Source organism: Emys orbicularis, chromosome 2, assembly GCF_028017835.1.
Source record: "Emys orbicularis isolate rEmyOrb1 chromosome 2, rEmyOrb1.hap1, whole genome shotgun sequence".
Lineage (NCBI taxonomy): Eukaryota > Metazoa > Chordata > Testudines > Emydidae > Emys > Emys orbicularis.
Window position 1 is genome coordinate 12,103,622 of NC_088684.1, and position 18,058 is coordinate 12,121,679.

At 48.8% G+C, this 18,058-nt stretch overlaps 1 protein-coding gene across 1 annotated transcript in view; it reads left to right on the top strand.

Moving 5' to 3' along the window:
* COL22A1 (collagen type XXII alpha 1 chain) overlaps nucleotides 1–18,058 on the top strand; it is a 271,823-nt gene that overhangs the window by 194,987 nt on the left and 58,778 nt on the right. Inside the window, exons 27-32 of the mRNA XM_065397620.1 lie at nucleotides 4,200–4,253; nucleotides 4,719–4,763; nucleotides 7,753–7,815; nucleotides 8,803–8,856; nucleotides 14,797–14,838; nucleotides 16,830–16,862. Of these exons, the coding sequence (XP_065253692.1) occupies nucleotides 4,200–4,253; nucleotides 4,719–4,763; nucleotides 7,753–7,815; nucleotides 8,803–8,856; nucleotides 14,797–14,838; nucleotides 16,830–16,862 (291 nt within the window). The remainder of the gene's footprint in view (nucleotides 1–4,199; nucleotides 4,254–4,718; nucleotides 4,764–7,752; nucleotides 7,816–8,802; nucleotides 8,857–14,796; nucleotides 14,839–16,829; nucleotides 16,863–18,058) is intronic.

Below are 18,058 nucleotides of genomic sequence, written 5' to 3' on the forward strand. Positions count from 1 at the left end.
GTCTCCATTGTCTACATGCTATCTCTGAGACGTCTTCATTGTATACAGCTCCTAGGATAGTCATTGTGAGTGTGGACTCCTTTAACAGGGCATCAGCATGTCTGGCTCCTCCATTGTTGCACCCGAAAGGCTGATTTTGGGTGTTCCCAATCTCACAACATATTTCAGTAACACACACATAGCAAATGTGGCAGGCGACCAGCTTGGCTTAACAGAGAAATCTTCGGTGAGTTTAAACACAAAAAGGAAGCTTACAAGAAGTGGAAACTTGAACAGATGACTAGGGAGGAGTATAAACATATTGCTCAAGCATGCAGGGGTGTAATCAGGAGGCCAGTTGGAGTTGCAGCTAGCAAGGGATGTGAAGGGTAACAAGAAGGGTTTCTACAGGTATGCTAGCAACAAGAAGAAGGTCAGGGAAAATGTGGGACCCTTACTGAATGGGGAAGGCAACCTAGTGACAGATGATGAGGAAAAAGCTGAAGTACTCAATGATTTTTGTGCCTCGGTCTTCACAGACAAGGGCAGCTCCCAGACTGCTGCACTGGGCAGCACGGTATGCGGAGGAGGTAAGCAGCCCTCAGTGGTGAAAGAACAGGTTAAGGACTACTTAGAAAAGCTGGACATACACAAGTCCATGGGGCCGGATGCACTGCACCTGAGGGTGCTGAGGGCTGATGTGACTGCAGAGCTGTTGGCCATTATCTTTCAAAACTTGTGGCGACCAGGGGAGGTCCCAGATGATTGGAAAAAGGCTAATGTAGTGCCCATCTTTAAAAAAAGGAAGAATGAGAATCTGGGGAACTACAGACCGGTCAGCCTCACCTCAGTTCCTGGAAAAATCATGGAGCAGGTCCTCAAGGAATCCATTTTGAAGCACTTGGAGGAGAGGAAGGTAATCAGGAACAGGCAACATTAATCCACCAAGGGCAAGTCATGCCTGACCAACCTGATTGCCTTCTATGAGGAGAGAACTGGCTGTGTGGTTATGGGGAAAGCGGTGGACGTGATATACCTTGACTTTAGCAAAGCTTTTGATACGGTCTCCCACAGTATTCTTACCAGCAAGTTAAAGAAGTATGGATTGGATGAATGGACTATAAGGTGGATAAAAAGCTAGATAGATCGTCGGGCTCAGTGTGTAGTGATCAACGGCTCGATGTCTAGTTGACAGCCGGTATCAAGCAGAGTGCCCCAGGGGTCGGTCCTGGGGCCAGTTTTGTTCAACATCTTCATTAATGATCTGGATGATTGGATGGATTGCACCCTCATAAATTCACAGATGACACTAAATTGGGGGAGAGGTAGATACGCTGGAGGGTAGGGAAAGGGTCCAGAGGGACCTAGACAAATTGGAGGATTGGGCCAAAAGAAATCTGATGAGATTCAACAAGGACAAGTGCTGAGTCCTGCACTTAGGATGGAAGAATCCCATGCACTGTTACAGGCTGGGGACCGACTGGCTAAGTGGCAGTTCTGCAGAAAAGGACCTGGGGATTACAGTGAATGAGAAGCTGGATATGAGTCAGCAGTGTGCCCTTGTTGCCAAGAAAGCTAACTACATATTGGGCTTCATTAGTAAGAGCATTGCCAGCAGATTAAGGGAAGTGATTATTCCCCTCTATTCAGCACTGGTGAGGCCACATCTGGAGTATTGCATCCATTTTTGGGCCCCCCACTACAGAAAGGATGTGGACAAATTGGAGAGAGTCCAGCGGAGGGTAACGAAAATGATTAGGGGGCTGGGACACATGATTTATGAGGAAAGGCTGAGGGAACTGGTCTTATTTAGTCTGCAGAAGAGAAGAGTGAGGGGGGATTTGATAGCAGCCTTCATCTACCTGAAGGGGGGTTCCAAAGAGGCTGGAGCCTGGCTGTTCTCAGAGGTGGCAGATGACAGAACAAGGAGCAATGGTCTCGAGTTGCAGTGGGGGAGGTCTAGGTTGGATATTAGGAAAAAAATCTATTTCACCAGGAGGGTGGTGAAGCACTGGAATGGGTTATCTAGGGAGGTGATGGAATCTCCATCCTTAGAGGTTTTTAAGGCCCGGGATTGGTCCTGCTTTGAGCAGGGGGTTGGACTAGATGATCTCCTGAGCTCTCTTCCAACCCTAATCTTCTACGATTCTATGAAAAAGGCATAACGTCCCATACAATGAGAGCACATACAATCCAACAGGATATTAATGTTCAACAGATCAAGCCTTTTAAAATGATACCTCACAAGCCATACTTTGTACAAAACATATCATAATTATATGGCAGTGGTGAATATGGGGGTTCCAGAGTGGTGCTTTGAAGCACAGAGTGCCACAGTCCCACGAACAGCAGGAGAGGGAGTGACTTTCTCATCCCCTCTCCTTAATCCAAATGCCTCCTTCTACTGTTTGCTGGTAAAGAAGTGGCTGCCAAACTGCTAGGTACAGTTACAGCCTTGACAGATGCCATGCGGGGATTGTATCTCAGTACCAGTGCCATGCCCAAGGTGAGTTCAGACTCTCTTCTCAGGGCACAATTATTCAACCACCCAAAGCCCACGAGTAACACCCAACAAACGTGGGCTGAAGTCCCCACAGATTTTTCCCTTGCCTGTCCCAGCCACTGGAAAGAGAACACATCCTTCCTTTAAATCTCCTGCTGGATCACGTGACAGGCAGGGACCTCTGAACCCTGTCCTGGCTGTGGTACCCTCTCACAGGAATTAAGTGCAACAGGAACAAAACGCAATAAATACTGCTCACAATGATAGATTTAAAAACCAGCATCCTTCCCTACATGGCTATCCAGGCGGAGAAGAGGTGTGTGTCCTGCCTTAATGGGAGAAGTGTTCTCACTTGAGCCACCATCAATACTTACTGGAGCATTAAGGAAAAGGGCTCTGTTATGGTTCTAAGCAGCTGTGCTTCTCCACTGGAATTAGGTGGCAGCATTATGAATGGTGAAGCCAGGAGAAAATTTGAACTGCGGGTGGCAGTTCCTACACCTCTTCTGCTGCAGCTGCCAGCCTGTGTTAAAGGACTAGAAAACCTGCCTTACAGTGATAGACTCAAGGAGCTCCATCTATTTAGCTTAACACAGAGAAGGTTAAGGGATGACTTAGGCTAGGTCTACACTACAGCGGGGGGGTCGACCTAAGATACGCAACTTCAGCTACGTGAATAGCGTAGCTGAAGTTGCGTATTTTAGGTCGACTTACCTGGCTGTGAGGACGGCGGCAAGTCGACCGCAGCTGCGCCGCCGTCGACTCCGCTGCCACCTCTTGCCGCGGTGGATTTCCGGAGTCGACGGCTGAGCGATCAGGGATCGATTTTATCGCGTCTTCACTAGACGCGATAAGTCGATCCCCAATAGACCGCTTGCTACCCGCCGATCCGGCGGGTAGTGAAGACGTTCCCTTAGTCACAGTCTATAAGTACCTTCATGGGGAACAAATATTTAATAACACGCTCTTCAGGCTAGCAGAAAAAGGCTATAACACAGTCCAATGGCTGGAAGTTGAAGCTAGAGAAATTCAGACTGGAAGTAAGGAGCACAGCTGCCAACTTTCACACGGTAAATAAGCACCCCGACTTTCACAATCAGCCAAAAATCAAGCTAATCCCATTTCAAAACAAGGCCAAAACAAGCCAATCCCTAAGAACCCCAACACTCTATGTGACCAGATCCCCCCGGCCTGCAGTCTGGGACTGCGGTGGGCTGCTGTGCACCCCGACTCTCTCCCCACTCCTTGCCCCTGATTGCCCCCCTTTGTCCCTGCTTGCTGGGAGCTGATAAAAAAAAGAAGCTACAAGCCAAACAAGCAACAACCTACAAGCCAAAGACTAGCCAACAAGCAACTCACAAGCCAGTTAAGCCAAAAACAAGCCCAATTTCTGCTTTTTTCCCATGGGTTTGGCATGTCTGGTAAGGAGTGAATTTTTGACGATGAACTACTCTTGTACAATGGCTCGAGGTTGTTCATGGAAGGAATTTGGCTCCATGTTATTCCAGAATGGAATCCAATGAGCTTTGGGGTTTTGTATACAAATTTTTCAAGAGTGGACAAGGCATCTCAGGAAACAAACAAAGCATGCGTCCGCACACCCACACACGGAGTTACTGGTGATCTGAACCACCTGGCTCCCCGCTCAGACTGTTGTCGCATATTTACTGCACCCCTGGAGAGTTGTTCTGTTAACCTCCATTTGTGTTCCTTACAGGGAGAACAAGGAGAAAGGGGACAGGAAGGTTTTCCTGGGAAAGCTGGTCCCAAGGTAAGGAATTCCAGTTTACTGAGCTCTCTGTAAGCATGAATCGAATCTGCCAAAGCACGATTCTGATTTCATTTATATCCGTGTAAGCAGGGGTAGCCCTGCTGACGTTGATGGCCTTACATTTGTGTAACACTGGTGTAAGGGAAAGGAGAAGTAGGTCCGTGTCCCTTTGTGCACAGTGGATTCTGTCACAAGGTGCCATCATACGTAGACATGGACCCAACTAGGACTCAGGATCTGACACTGACCTTTTAGGAGGTTTGCTCTGGCGTATTGGATCCTGCTGCTCCCTGTGGGCCACGTAGGGGGACCCATTTCTAGATGTGGGTTGGAGAGGGAGGAAGGAACTCCTGTGAGACATCTGTTTTGCTGTATGGTGATATGGGGTGTAACATCATGATTATAAGGCAGTGTTAAGGGATATTGGTTCCCTGTAATACTAAAGCTGTGCTTCTCTCTTTCCAGGGTGAGAGAGGAGATCACGGCTCACCTGGTCTAGCCGGTGAGAAGGTGAGCAGGCAAAATTGTCTTAGCAATAAGGCCACCTGCCAAAGCAGTTCATAGGAACCAGACATGGGACTAAATCCTTCAATCAATAACTAGATACAATGACATTGGATTGACTCTGACTGAAGGCTGAATTAGCAGTGTTTGGAATGATCAGGTTTATGGTCAGGTAGAACGTGGGGGAAGCTCTGATTAAATGAGGATAAAGCCGAACTGCCTGGGCACCCCTGACAATCTGGTCTCATGCGTGGTGAATGAAGAGAAGGAAAGCAAAGAGGCCTAGGCAGATGCACCTGGTCTCCTGGGCACACAGCATCAGTCCAGCATGTTGGTGGGACTTCTGAGAGAAGGGGGTCTCCTTATAACCATACAATGCAAGGGGGAGAGTTGTCACCGTCTCTCCAAATGCTACAGCTGTGAGTGGTACTTGCCAGGAAAAGTGCCCCACATGACAGGTCTCTTGTGGAACATAGAGGCAGCAAAGTTATTGAGCTCCCGGTATCCTGTGGCTTCTGGCTGCCCCTGCTAGCAGCTGAGTGGCCCCCCGCCTAGGAGCTGGACCTGCTGGCCGCTTCCAGGGCACAGCACGGAGCCAGGACAGGTAGGGACTAGCCTGCCTTAGCTTTGCAGCACCGCCAACCAGACTTTTACCGGTCCAGATGGCAGTGCTGACCAGAGCCGCCGGCGTCCCTTTTCGACTGGGTGTTCTGGTCGAAAACCAGACACCTGGTCACGCTAGCCTTGGGCATAGGCATAGTTTGACTTCTATTTTGGGGGGGCAGGGACCAGTGGGGTTTGAGCCACCTCCGCAAGGCGGGGTCCAGGAAGGCAGCGCCACCTCCACTCCCGACTCACCTCAGCAGGCCACCTAGCCTGTCTGGGAGGAGGGGGCGGGGGAGGTTTCAAACAAAAATTATAACTCAAAGGTGGGGGGCTCAGCTCTAAAAATTTTAAAAAAGATCTTAGGGAGCAGGGAGGGGGTATCTAGGGGCTGTGTGCAGACGGGGTAGCACAGGGTATAGGAAGGGGGTAGGTGGGGCTGTGTGGCAGGGGGTAGCTCAGGATGCAGGAAGGGCGTCACTCAGGGTGTAGGGAGAGGGGTATTAGAGGCTGTGTGCTGAGAGGGGTAGCTCAGGGTGCAGGGAGAGGGGTAGCTGTGTGCTGGCAGGGGTAGCTCATCATGCAGGGAGGGAAGTATCTGGGGCTGTGTGCAGGGAGGAGGTACCTGGGGCTGTGTGCAGGCAGGGGTAGCTCCGGGTGTAGGGAGGGGGTAGCTCAGGGTGCAGGGAGAGGGGTACTAGGGGCTGTGTGCTGGCAGCGGTAGCTCAGGGTGCAGGGAGAGGGGTAGCTGTGTGCTGGCAGGGGTAGCTCATCATGCAGGGAGGGAAGTATCTGGGGCTGTGTGCAGGGAGGAGGTACCTGGGGCTGTGTGCAGGCAGGGGTAGCTCCGGGTGTAGGGAGGGGGTAGCTCAGGGTGCAGGGAGAGGGGTACTAGGGGCTGTGTGCTGGCAGCGGTAGCTCAGGGTGCAGGGAGAGGGGTAGCTGTGTGCTGGCAGGGGTAGCTCATCATGCAGGGAGGGAAGTATCTGGGGCTGTGTGCAGGGAGGAGGTACCTGGGGCTGTGTGCAGGCAGGGGTAGCTCCGGGTGTAGGGAAGGGGTAGCTCCGGTTGTAGGGAGAGGGATATTAGGGGCTGTGTGCTGGGAGGACTCCCCTGCGGTCCCCCTGTTCCCAGAGGGGTCTGCCAGCCACGGAGCCGGGTCTCCCCACCTGTGCGGCTCTTACCGGCTGCCTCTGTGGGAGCAAAGGGGGCGGGGAGCTGAGGAGCAGCTTCAACCAGGGGCACCAGCAGGAGAGGAGGGAACACTGTGGCCGCCTGCTCCATGGCACCAGCCAGAGCGGCAGCTGCCCCACACAGTCCGGTGTAACAGCAAAAACAGCAGCCAGCACATTTCCCCACCAATACAGTTACCTACTGAGCCTGCTCAGTACAACCTAGATAGGAAATTCTTCTGCCAGGGAGTTGTTTGTGCCACTATACTGGCTCAGGCTTCCCGCCTCCAACCTGGCCAGGGGGTGGGGAGAGGAGATGGTGGGGGGAGGTGTGGAGCTGCCCCCGGGACTGCCGTGCTCTTGCGCGGCAGTTTGGGGGCAGGATAATTCCCTCCATGTCCCTAACTCTGCCTGTGGGCTCAGGGCTTCTGCCCCACAGAGAGCACCAGGGCTCGGGGATTCAGCCCAGCTTCAGCCCCGCAGGGAGCGCTGGGGAATGGGGCTTCTGCCCCGTGCCTCCCAGCATCAGCCCCACTGGGGGGAGCAGCAGGGATCGGGGCTTCAGCTGCAGGACCCCTTGAAAGGTCTCGCGGACCCCCAGGGGGCCACCGACCCCCAGTTGAGAACCGCTGGCCTAGGTAATACTTAGTCCTGCCATGAGTGCAGGGGACTGGACTAGATGACCTCTGGAGGTCCCTTCAAGACCTATGATTCTATGATTTTTTCCCCATTACTCTAATGGGAGTTAGATTGTGCTTGACGAGACTGTGGAACAGTCTCCCACTGGAGAAATTTAGTGCAGGTCATTGAATTCTATACTGAGCCATGGCTGGGAACTGACTTTAGGGGACAATCTGGCACTGACTGGGGTGGGCAAGAGGGACCAGGCGGCCTAACGGGTCTCTTACATCTCTGCCTCCTCTGACTCTGTGGTCGAGAAAGGGACAGAGGGAAGGGCTCTATGGCGGAGCTAAACCCAGGGAAAGGAGGGGTCGGACACAGACAATTCCATGCACCTGGTGCCCCAGCCCAAATCCTGCTTCCCAGTACGAGGGGGTCTAACATGTTTCTAGCACAGTTTCCTCCCTGATTAACTGATTATTTATTATTCATTTTATTTTATTATTCCCAAAAATTCAACAAAAATCCAGGCAGCCGAGTTTGCTGGGCAGGCTGTACATGTTCCTCAGGTTTCATAGACTACCCTTTCTCTCTTTCAGGGTGAAGCAGGCCTTCCTGGTCCCCAGGGGTTACCTGGGAAGAGGGGAGAAAAGGGAGATCAGGTGAGTGACTTTGAGATGTTGCTTAGTTTGACTGGGGCCATTGGAAGTTCTTCCCACCTGGTGTGATCTTTGTGGTGAAGAGCTGAGCAGCCCCCAGAAAGCAAACCAGCACCCCCCATTAACACAGAATGCCCAGTGAGCTCTCCTTGTCTCAAGCTAGGGGCCAACAGGTCAATGTCTATGCAGGAGTTAGATTAACACAGACGGTCATGGCTGATTTCATAATGCTTGAGAGGTAGTAGGAGCAATGCCCTATGAAGAGGAAATGCGGTAGAATTTTCAAAAGCACCTACGTGATGTAGGAACACGTCCCACTGAAAATCAATGGGATTTGTGCTCCTAAATCACTGTTGCTTTAAAAATCCAGCCCATAGTCTTTATAGATGGTTATGTGTATGCATATAGGGCCTGAGCCAATCTCCAATGAAATCAATGGGAATCTTTCCATTGGTTTCATTGGCTGTTGGATTCCATACATGTATGCATTGCTATGTGTATTTTATATATTAATGTAGCCCTGTTTCAAACAGTTAACTACGCCAGACTACATTAGTGTGCACTAGGGAATGTTTAGTGTGCGCCAGCAGGGTCCACACGGGCCAGTTAATGTGTAACGCGCTAGTGCACCCTAGAATTTACACCCCTCTGGTAGGGTCACTCTGTGTTGTTGGTCACCCTACTGCTCTCCTGTTCCCAAAAGAAAAATAACAAATGATTATTTTCTGCAGGTGTTTCAAGCAACATCACTTTTACTTGCAAGTTAGGTTAGGGTTCTTGTTTTCTTTTCCGTAAACTAAAGTGTAAACTGTCAGCTTTGGAAAATAGTGTTACTTTTGTGAATTACTCAAGATGTTACCCTTTGATTTAACTGCTAGCGCTGCATCTGGGGAGACAGGTAAGATCAAACAAAGATATTATAGCGGCATGGTAATGGTGCAGTAGCTATGGTTGATTCAGGTAAAATCAGAGTGTTTTGTTTATTCCTAGGGTGAAAAAGGAAGAGCTGGACTCACCGGACTCAAAGGCGAAAGCGGTGAAAAGGTGAGTCACAGAAGGTAGCAGACACCTAAACAAGAAAGGAAGAAGGAGAACAAAGGATGGAGGGTAGAACTGTGGTTCAGCAGAAACAGGGTGAGCTACAGAGTCAATGGAACAATGGAAATGGCTAGTAGCTCGGACAGACTTCTTATGAGGAGAGAATGACACAATTAGGGCTGTTAGAGAGACAAGGTGGGTGAGGTAATATCTGTTATTGGACCAAATTCTGTTGATGAGAGAAACGAGCTTTCAAGCCAGAGAGAGCTCTTCCTCTAGGTGACTTCCTACTCAGAGTGTCACCACTAAATACAAGGTGGAACAGATTGTTTAGCATAAGTACTTAGCACATATTGTAAGGGACCATTCAAGGTAGAGTGGCCCATTAACACCTCTGCAGTCGTAGGGCAAAAAGAGGAGGGTGTCTGGGTTACAGATTATTGTAATAAACCATAAATCCAGTGTCTCTGGTCAGTCCATGATTTCTAGTGTCTAGCAGAGTAATGAACTTAAACTCCCAGGCCTAAAAATCATGGACTGACCAGAGACACTGGATTTATGGTTTATTAAAACAATCTGTAATCCACTAACCCCCGCTCTTTGTCCTATGACTGCAGAGGTGTTAGCGGGCTACTCTACCGTGAATAGGCTCCTACAATATGTTCTAACTACTTATGCTCAACAATCTGTTCCACCTTGCATTTTTGCTGCGACGCTGGGAGTACCTTTCCCAGACCAGAAGAAGAGCTCTGTGCGGCTCAAAAGCTTGTCTCTCTCGCCAACAGAAGTTGGTCCAATAAAAGATATTACCTCTCCCACCTTGTCTCTCTACTATCCTGGGACCGACATGACTACAACTACACTATGTGTTTAGGGCTATTCAGTTGAGAAACCAGAAAAAAGGAGTGGATGAAACAAAGTCGTGTGTGGGACACAGACGTGCAGTGGGGCACTCCTATTTGTACTCTGGTAATTCAAAGAAAAGGCAGATATTTGAGGAAACTGGAAGGCGACAAGTTGAAAACTGATACAAGGATTTTTTTTTAAATGCAGCATGCAAACTGTGGAACTCATTGCCACAAGGTATTATTGAGCTCAAGAACTTAGTAGGATTCAAAAAGACTCTGACGTTATGACAATGGTAATTTTAGCTAACGAGAACATCCAGAGTTACAGTAGACAAGGCTTATCTTATAAAAGCAGATTAAAAGAGCTGGGCTTGTTTAACCTAGGAAAATGAAGGCTGAGAGGGGATCTGATTGCTCTCTATAAATACAAAAGGGGGTAAACACCAGGGAGGGAGACGAACTGTTTAAGCTAAAGGACAGTGTTGGCACAAGAACAAATAGGTATAATCAGGGCCGGCTCCAGGCACCAGACGAGAAAGCACGTGCCTGGGGCGGCACATTGTAAGGGGCGGCATTCCGGCCAATCTTGGAGCGGCACATTCCGGCCGCCCTGCCGTGGTTCTTTTTTCTTTGGCAGCCCGGTCCGCAGCTCCGGAGCCCCCGGCCGGCTCCCCACGCTCCGCCAGTCCCAGCCCCGGCCTGCAGGGGCATGGACCCCGGCCCGGGGAGGCAGGAACTAGCGATCCCCGCCGCTCACCGTGCCGCCGGGCTCCCCGGGACGCGCCACTCCCCACCGCTTGCACCGGCCTCCGCCTCCCACGCCGCTCTGAGCCCGGCCTGGCTGAGCTGCCTTTAAAGGAACGGCTGAGCCAGCACCTCCTGCAGGCCCTGGGGGCTCCACCTGCCTGGCCGGGAGAGGCACCCCAAGCCCGGAGGGGGGAGCCCCTCTCGCCCGGCTGCGAGCGGGCTGCAGCCCCTGGCTGCTCTCGGGAGGAGGGAGCGGGTGGACACCGCCCTTCATCCCCCTGCGAGCCACCTTGACCGCCCTCCACGCGCTCCCTGCGGCTGCCGTTTTTTGTTTTTGTTTTGCTTCGGCAGTCCGGCCCCTCTTTTTTTTTTTTTTTTTTTTTTTTTGCTTGGGGCAGCAAAAAAGCTAGAGCCAGCCCTCGGTATAATCTGGCCAGGGCCGTCCTTAGGCATACGCAGCATACATGGCTGCGTAGGGCACCAGAAAAGTTGGGGGACCCCTGGGTCTTAGTGTCCACCCTAGGGTGACCAGATGTCCCGATTTTATAGGGACTGTCCTGATATTTGGGTTTTTTTCTTATATAGGCTCCTATTACCCCCCACCCCATCCCGATTTTTCACACTTACTGTCTGGTCACCCTAGTCCACCCTTCCCTTTCTTCCTATCCCTGTTCTGACTCTTCCTGCAGACTCCCACACCTGGCTGCTGCAGCCTGGTGAGTCTTCCTCCAGAGGGGATCTATAACTTACAAGTGAAAAAGCCTCTAGCCTGCCAGACCTATTAGCACAACATTGAAACTGTTAAAGAGCTATTCAAGGGGTAATGATGCCATTTAACAGGCATTTGCTAACCCCCAAGTATATACTATCAGTTTCTGAATTTACTGACAAAAACAGTGGTGCATGACTGTAATATATACTCAGAACATGTTAGTCTACAGGACCTTAGTTTAAAATTTGCTTTAAAAATATTTCATTAGTGTGTTGGTGAAGATTATAAAATCACATCTCTAAAAAATCCTTGCATAGATTTTTAGATGCACAATCCGAGTATTCATCTTTAGCCTTAAATGCTTGGATCTTCAGACATATAGTTTTTTTAATAAATCCTTCAAAAGACCATCCTTATCTAAGATACACATTTTAATTTTAATTACTATAGTACAGAAAATTTGCTTCCAAAGTCTTCCTGTCCATCTCTTTCTCCCTTCACCCCCCTGTTGAAGAGAGCCCTTAAAGGGACAAATCCCCTTTCCTTCCAGATAGCTGGACAAATTAGTTTCCCTTTCTTTACTTCTGACTATTTGATTAACTAGTTTTAAGAAAACCCTTCAGCAAAATCAGTATCTTAGTAAGATATAAAATCCTTTGTTATGCCTAAAATCTTTGGAAAAAAAATTTTAAGTTGGTGAATGTCTATTGTTACGGAGATCACACACAGTAAATTAGTGTTCCCTTTTTCTAAAAGCAATGAACATTGTTATGACTACACTAAACCTCGGTGACTGATTAATTTAAAATAATGTCTTTGTTTCTGTGAGTTAAATATGTAGTGATCTGGAATTATTACTTTATGATGGCTTAAGAATACATTTAAAATATAAGATCAGCTTAGAAATACTGATTAAGAAAAAATAAACCAGAGAAGAGCTGCATCATGTATTCCATAATATTTAATGTTGTATTCAGCAGGACAGCTGACTTGCCCTTACTACAAAGTTTTTGCAGATAAATCTCTGACAAACTTCAGGGTATATCAAAAAACCTGTGACTGACATTTTTTATTCCCACGTTTAGTGCTTTTAATTAGGTACCTTCTGCATGTCCAGTTTCACCATTTGGCATGCAGCGGAAAACATGCTCCATTTTCTTTAGAAAAAAATTACAGAAGAGTGGATTTTTCAAATGTCATTTGCTTCATTTGGGTTCAGGGATTTGGCTGGAAGGGTTGAGCAGGGAGGGGGAGGGAAGAGAGGATGGAGACAGTGGGGAGGGGGCGTGGCCTGGGTGGAGTGGGGGCAGGGCCTCGGGCGGCGTATGGGTGGGGCCACAGGCAGAAGAGGTGGACCGGGGAGCTAGCCTCCCCAAGCGGCAGCTTCACCCACTGCCCATGACAGCAGGTAAGAGCAGGTGGCTCCCGCACACCCAGCGTACAGTGCAGTCTCCTTAGGCAGGGGTCGTATTCACAGAGCCGAATGCGCCGGTGCTGCGCATTCTGCGTGAGGGAGAGGGTACCGGGATCTCTGCGGGGAACTGTGACTCTCCGCCTCCATGAGGCAGCCCGAGCGGCTCGGTACCCTTTGCAGCCTCATCCCTCCCCCTGCAGGCTGCAAGCCCGTGCTGCTGTCAGGCACAGGGGCACCAGTTTAACAATACTATGTAGAGCCCCATAAATCCTAAGGACGGCCCTGAATCTGGCCATGAGCAAATTCAGGCTGGAAATTAGATGCAAGTTTCTAACTGTCAGAGGAGTGAGGTTCTGGAACAGCCTCCCAATAGGAGGGGTGTGTGTGTGGGGGTGGGGTGGGGGGACAGCTTAGTTAGTTTTAAGAGAGAGAAGGACACATGTATAAGTGGGATTCAATGATCGGGTTGCTTGTGATGGTGGGGTTAGGGTGTGGGAGCCCTAGGGGTCCCTTCTGGTTCAGGTCTGATGGTCCCTAAATCTCATGCTTCAGGTCTTCAGCCAGTCACCTGCAGGAGTCAGGAAGGGATTGTTTCCTCCCAGTGTATTTGGATTTGGGGTTTTTTTTGGTCTCCTTCCTCTGAAGCATCAGAGGTGGCTGCAGCTAGAAATGAGACACTGGATGGAGTGGGCTGGTGCATTCTTTCTTTCAGGTGTATGCCTGGCTGGTTTTTACTTACATGCTCAGGGTCTAACTGGTTGCCATACGTGGGGTCAGGAATGCATTTTCCCTTAGGTCAGATTGGCAGTGACCTTGGGAGTTTTTCACCTTTCTGTGCAGCATGTGGGTGCAGGTCGTTTGCCAGGATCATCTGGGTATCTTACTTAATCAGTTCCCTGCCACTGGGGGGTCTTGGGCACTGGTGCATGTGGGTTTTGGTCCTGATGTACTTATTTTAAGCTCATTACGGATAACGAGCAAGATAAATCGGAATGATCTATGTTAATTTTTGAATATAGTATGTTAGCTATACGACTTTTGGAATGTGTACTGTGGCTAGGTGGTTATAGTTAATAGCAGGCTGCTGAGAAACTAGTAGGAAGGTAAGAACAATGGATCCAGATAAGATGTGGTAATTAGGTCAGGAGGTGATGGAATGAGACCTGAGTTGTTAGTTGTGAAGTTGGTACAGTGCAGGCCTCAGCTAAAGTTACTCAGCTGTTTTGTCAAACTGGGATCAAGCAGATAAGGTCATGCAGGATGGGTCTAAAGCAGTGAGGCCTTCCTAAGCTGTCAGGGAAATGGTAAGGCCTTGTCTACTATAACTCTGTATGTTCTCATTATCTAAAATTATCATCGTCATAATGTCCAAGTCTTTTTGAATCCTACCAAGTTCTTGGCCTCAATAATATCTTGTGGCAATGAGTTCTACAGGTTAATTATGTGCTGCATTAAAAATTTCCTTGTACCCAGGTAGGACAGACAGGTGTATAGGCCTTTTATTGCTTTAAAATCCTTTTCTTTGTGCATACTGCCTTCCTACTATAAAGATTAACAAATTAGTACAGATCAGCGCCACATCTTTATAGGGAGTCTTTCCATAGATTTCAGTGGGCTTTGGATCAGTCCCTATGCTCAGCCTTGTGAGAAACTAAAATTTCTATGTGGCACTGCAGTGGCTTTCCAGAATCGAAATCATTTGGGTTTTGGCTCAGTACAAAAAGGTTTTTAGAAAGTTCAGATTTTCTACAAAAATTGGAAATTTTCCACAAAACGGAGATGTTTTCCACAAAAACTTGCATTTAGTCGAAACCCCAATTTTTCATTGAAATACAGTTCAGACAGAACTTTTTTGTGCACTCCTACCCTTAAAGTGTGAATTATTCTTAGTACTGCTACCAGTCTTACAACCAGACCGCAAAACACAGTGGATAGGCACCTGTAGGACAAAAGGGGCAGCCAAGCAGACATCTTTCATATGTCAAACTGCACAACAATAAGAGGGGAAATTTTGGCCATGGACAGTGGGGCAAAATCCATCTGTCAGCAAAAGAGCCATGGGATGTATAACATCCACCCTAAGCTGCCAGGACCTCCTTTGAGTAGGTCTCTTGTCATTCAACCATGTCTCACAGCTGTACACGTTGTAGAATTGTAGTTGTGCTGAGTTTTACTCTGCTGTCTTCCTATTCCTTAAATAACCCTCCTCTCCCTTGCTTCTTTAGGGTGACGTGGGTCCTGCTGGTCCCCCCGGTTTACCCGGAACAGTAAGTAATGCTGCATCCCGTGTGCTAACACGGAGTTGATGTACAGAGGAATAGGTGGCAGTTTCATCTTCCACACAGACCTCCCAAGCTCAGGGCCTCGCAAGTTACCCATTTCTTTGCAGAAACACCAGGAACTATTTATTTAGCCCTGGTATAACTCCATTAGCTTCCATGGAGCTATCTCGTGGATGCAATTGGTCCAATAGTTCTTAAGAGATTGGTATGTGTGTATCCTGTCATTGCCTCTCTCTGCATGCATACTCCCTCATACAGTAGCATCAGTTTGACAGGGTTTCTGCATCTCTTCCTTTCAGTGGTATGTACAGTAGGTGTAGGGGCTGGGGCAAGTGTGTGTGTTTGTGCCCACACAAGGGTGGAGAAAGGGAGTAAATGTGTTTACATGCTACAAGTTTATTGCATGGATCCTAAAGGATCCGTTTAGACCCAGCAAGATGTTCCAGTCCAGGATTTCCTGGTGACTTCCCAAAGAAACCAGTTTATTTTCAGAATGGATCCTGTGGGAAACGGAGCAGATCTTGCAGGGAGCATTCCACCTGACTCTCATTAGCCGACACGCCGTGCCCATGGAAATAGCAGGGGGAATCCTAGACTGGATTACGCTGCCTCACCAGCATGGATTTAGGGCAGTGCTTCTGGCTCGGGGAGAATTCAAATCCAGGGCCCTTCCAACCCTCCAGGACCTTTGGGAGAGAGGCTCCAGCAGATACGGCACCATCTTGTGTGGCTGGCCCAGGAGACTCGCATACACTAGGAGCCCATCGTGGAACAATGGAATTAGTTTGGGTTCAAATTTGGGTCCAACGAACCACCAAATTAGACCATGTCCACCTCACAGACCCTGCCTGGCAATAGGAAAGCACCAAGGAACCTCCATTTACCTCTTTTAAAATGTGGGAACATGAGTATACTCTGAAATACAAGTTAACTAAAGGCCATGAAACCAAAGTCCATGGAATATAACTATAACCCTCATCACCCGCTCCAGCAAAACCTGACCAATCATCCTGCCCTGAGTGTTAACAATGCACCTGCCCCAACAATGGTAGAGGTAGTACCAGAGTTACAGGCCCTCCAGGGAAAATGTCTGAGATTCGCATCTAGTGGCTGTTAGCAAGAGCTGATTGCAGCTGCCCTGCTGGCGTAGGGACAGACAGACCTCTCGGATAGCTAAGACCCAAGCCATGTAGACCTTCATAAGTCTGTAACCAAACCTTGAACAGAAAGGCAGTGCAGGCTGCAGAACCCTGCTGTGATGCACTCCCAATGGTGAAACCTTCCAAGCAGGCTTCCTCGTTCTGTATCAGTGGCAGCTTCCACGTGACCGTCGGGGTAGCACATGTACATCGCAGGGCGATAATCCAGTCACAAAGGGCTGGGCCTGGTCGACAGCTGAGGGAAATGGTCCCAAATGCAGCACCACATGCATAGGAATGAAGAAGGCTCTTCTGAACGCTGACATCTCTTGGGGAATCTGTAAGGAGGAGAAGTGTAGCCATCCTTAGTGATCCCAGGGTGGAAGACAATAGACCACGCTCAACCATGGCGTGAGCAAAGCACAGCTCCTATCGGTTTCAATGGAAGTTGCCCTTGCTTATACTAGCCCCAGATTTGGTCCAAAGGGGAAAGTTTAATGAGACGAGAGATGGGATCAAGTGTAAAATGCAGATCCAGATTTCAAAGCTGTTTGAAGCTGGGATTTTGGTTGAGCTCATTATTACTATAGAGTTCCTGTGAAAAGTTGGGATTCATATTTCAAATACCCCAACAAAGTTCTGGCATATTTTGGATCTTTTCTTTCTGAAGAACACTGTATTAGATGAAAGGACCTGCCAACTGAGAGGGAGGGAATCTGTACTGACAGAGAGAATGAAGTTCACAAATGATTAACCTTCTAGGAAAATCACTTTGAAGGGCCTCTTTTGTGAATGTGTCTCTACTAACTTTTTCATTTTTTTGGGTTTTCTTTCCAGACAGCCCTGTTTACCCCACACCCTCAGATTCCTGTAAGTAATGTATCTAATAAAGATGGTCTCTAATTTATCACCATTTAACTTTGATAGATAAAAATCACCTTGGAATTTTACATGTAATTTAAATACTTTGTACAAAAGAGCTCTGCTTGAGTCTGGCTACAGGCAATGTCAGCACTATGCCCAGTCACCATAAAAATGCAGCCGTTGTCCTAGCAACAGCAGCATCCAGACTAACTTTGGTCGGGATGCAGCTGCATTCTGTCCCATCCCTGCAAGATGGTGAGTGCTCCCAGATTACATGAGGTCTTAGTGTTCTGCTCTGGTCCTGTGTCACCCTTACTTTGCACAGATGTAGATAACTGCATAAGTTGCAATGCAGCAGAGAATTAAGTGCGTAGAGTTTAAGTGACTGTGTTGGCACAGGGGTGTAACCCAGTGGTGAGTTGGTGCTACACAACCTCCTTTGTGGATTGGCATGTGAGTTGTTACAGCCCTTACCTACAGAACGTTAGCTTAAGCTCAGGCGTTTAGCTCTGTAGGTCCCTGGTTCAAACCCTGGTGCGTTGGCCAAGAGGACGGCCATCACTGGGGCACTGTGTGTGCTCTAAAGGCATAAGTTTCAGGAGGAAGTTAGAAGTTGCCAGCCATCCCGCAGGATACTTCCTGCTGCCTCTCTCACAGTGATGGGGAACCAGTTACAGAGAATACTAGATCTCAGCAGCAGCAGTCCTCTGTTTACTTATACGTTGTTCCCTGTTAGTTGTTAGTTAAATACGTTTACCTAAAAGCTGCTCAGTTATCACTGAAATACCGTGACAAGTTCAAGTGGGTTTGGGTCTGTAGCTAACCATAATGGGCTGAGTTATGCCTTCAGGGCCCAGCCCTCTGTCCGGGAGCTGTGCAGAACTACATTTATGGAAGAGCAGCTCTGAAGGGAATTCCCTACAGAAGGTGCAGTGTGCACCCACTCAATGCCCCGTCTTCTCTTCCTCTCTTTGAGAAGTCTTGCATTCTGGGGGCGCTGGAGTTGTGACTCTGGTCATGTCTTGCATAAACCAGGAGGGTAGTAGGCCTCCCTGCAGTCTGTCCCACCCTCTTGCACAATCACAGAGTCGTGGGGCGCAAGCAGGCCCACTCTGTGTCTTGCCCCCTTTTTTTCAGTGGGGCGGAAGTTAAAAAAAAAAGGAAAAGAAAACAGCGAGAGGCAGTCGCTCAGGGGGCTGGCA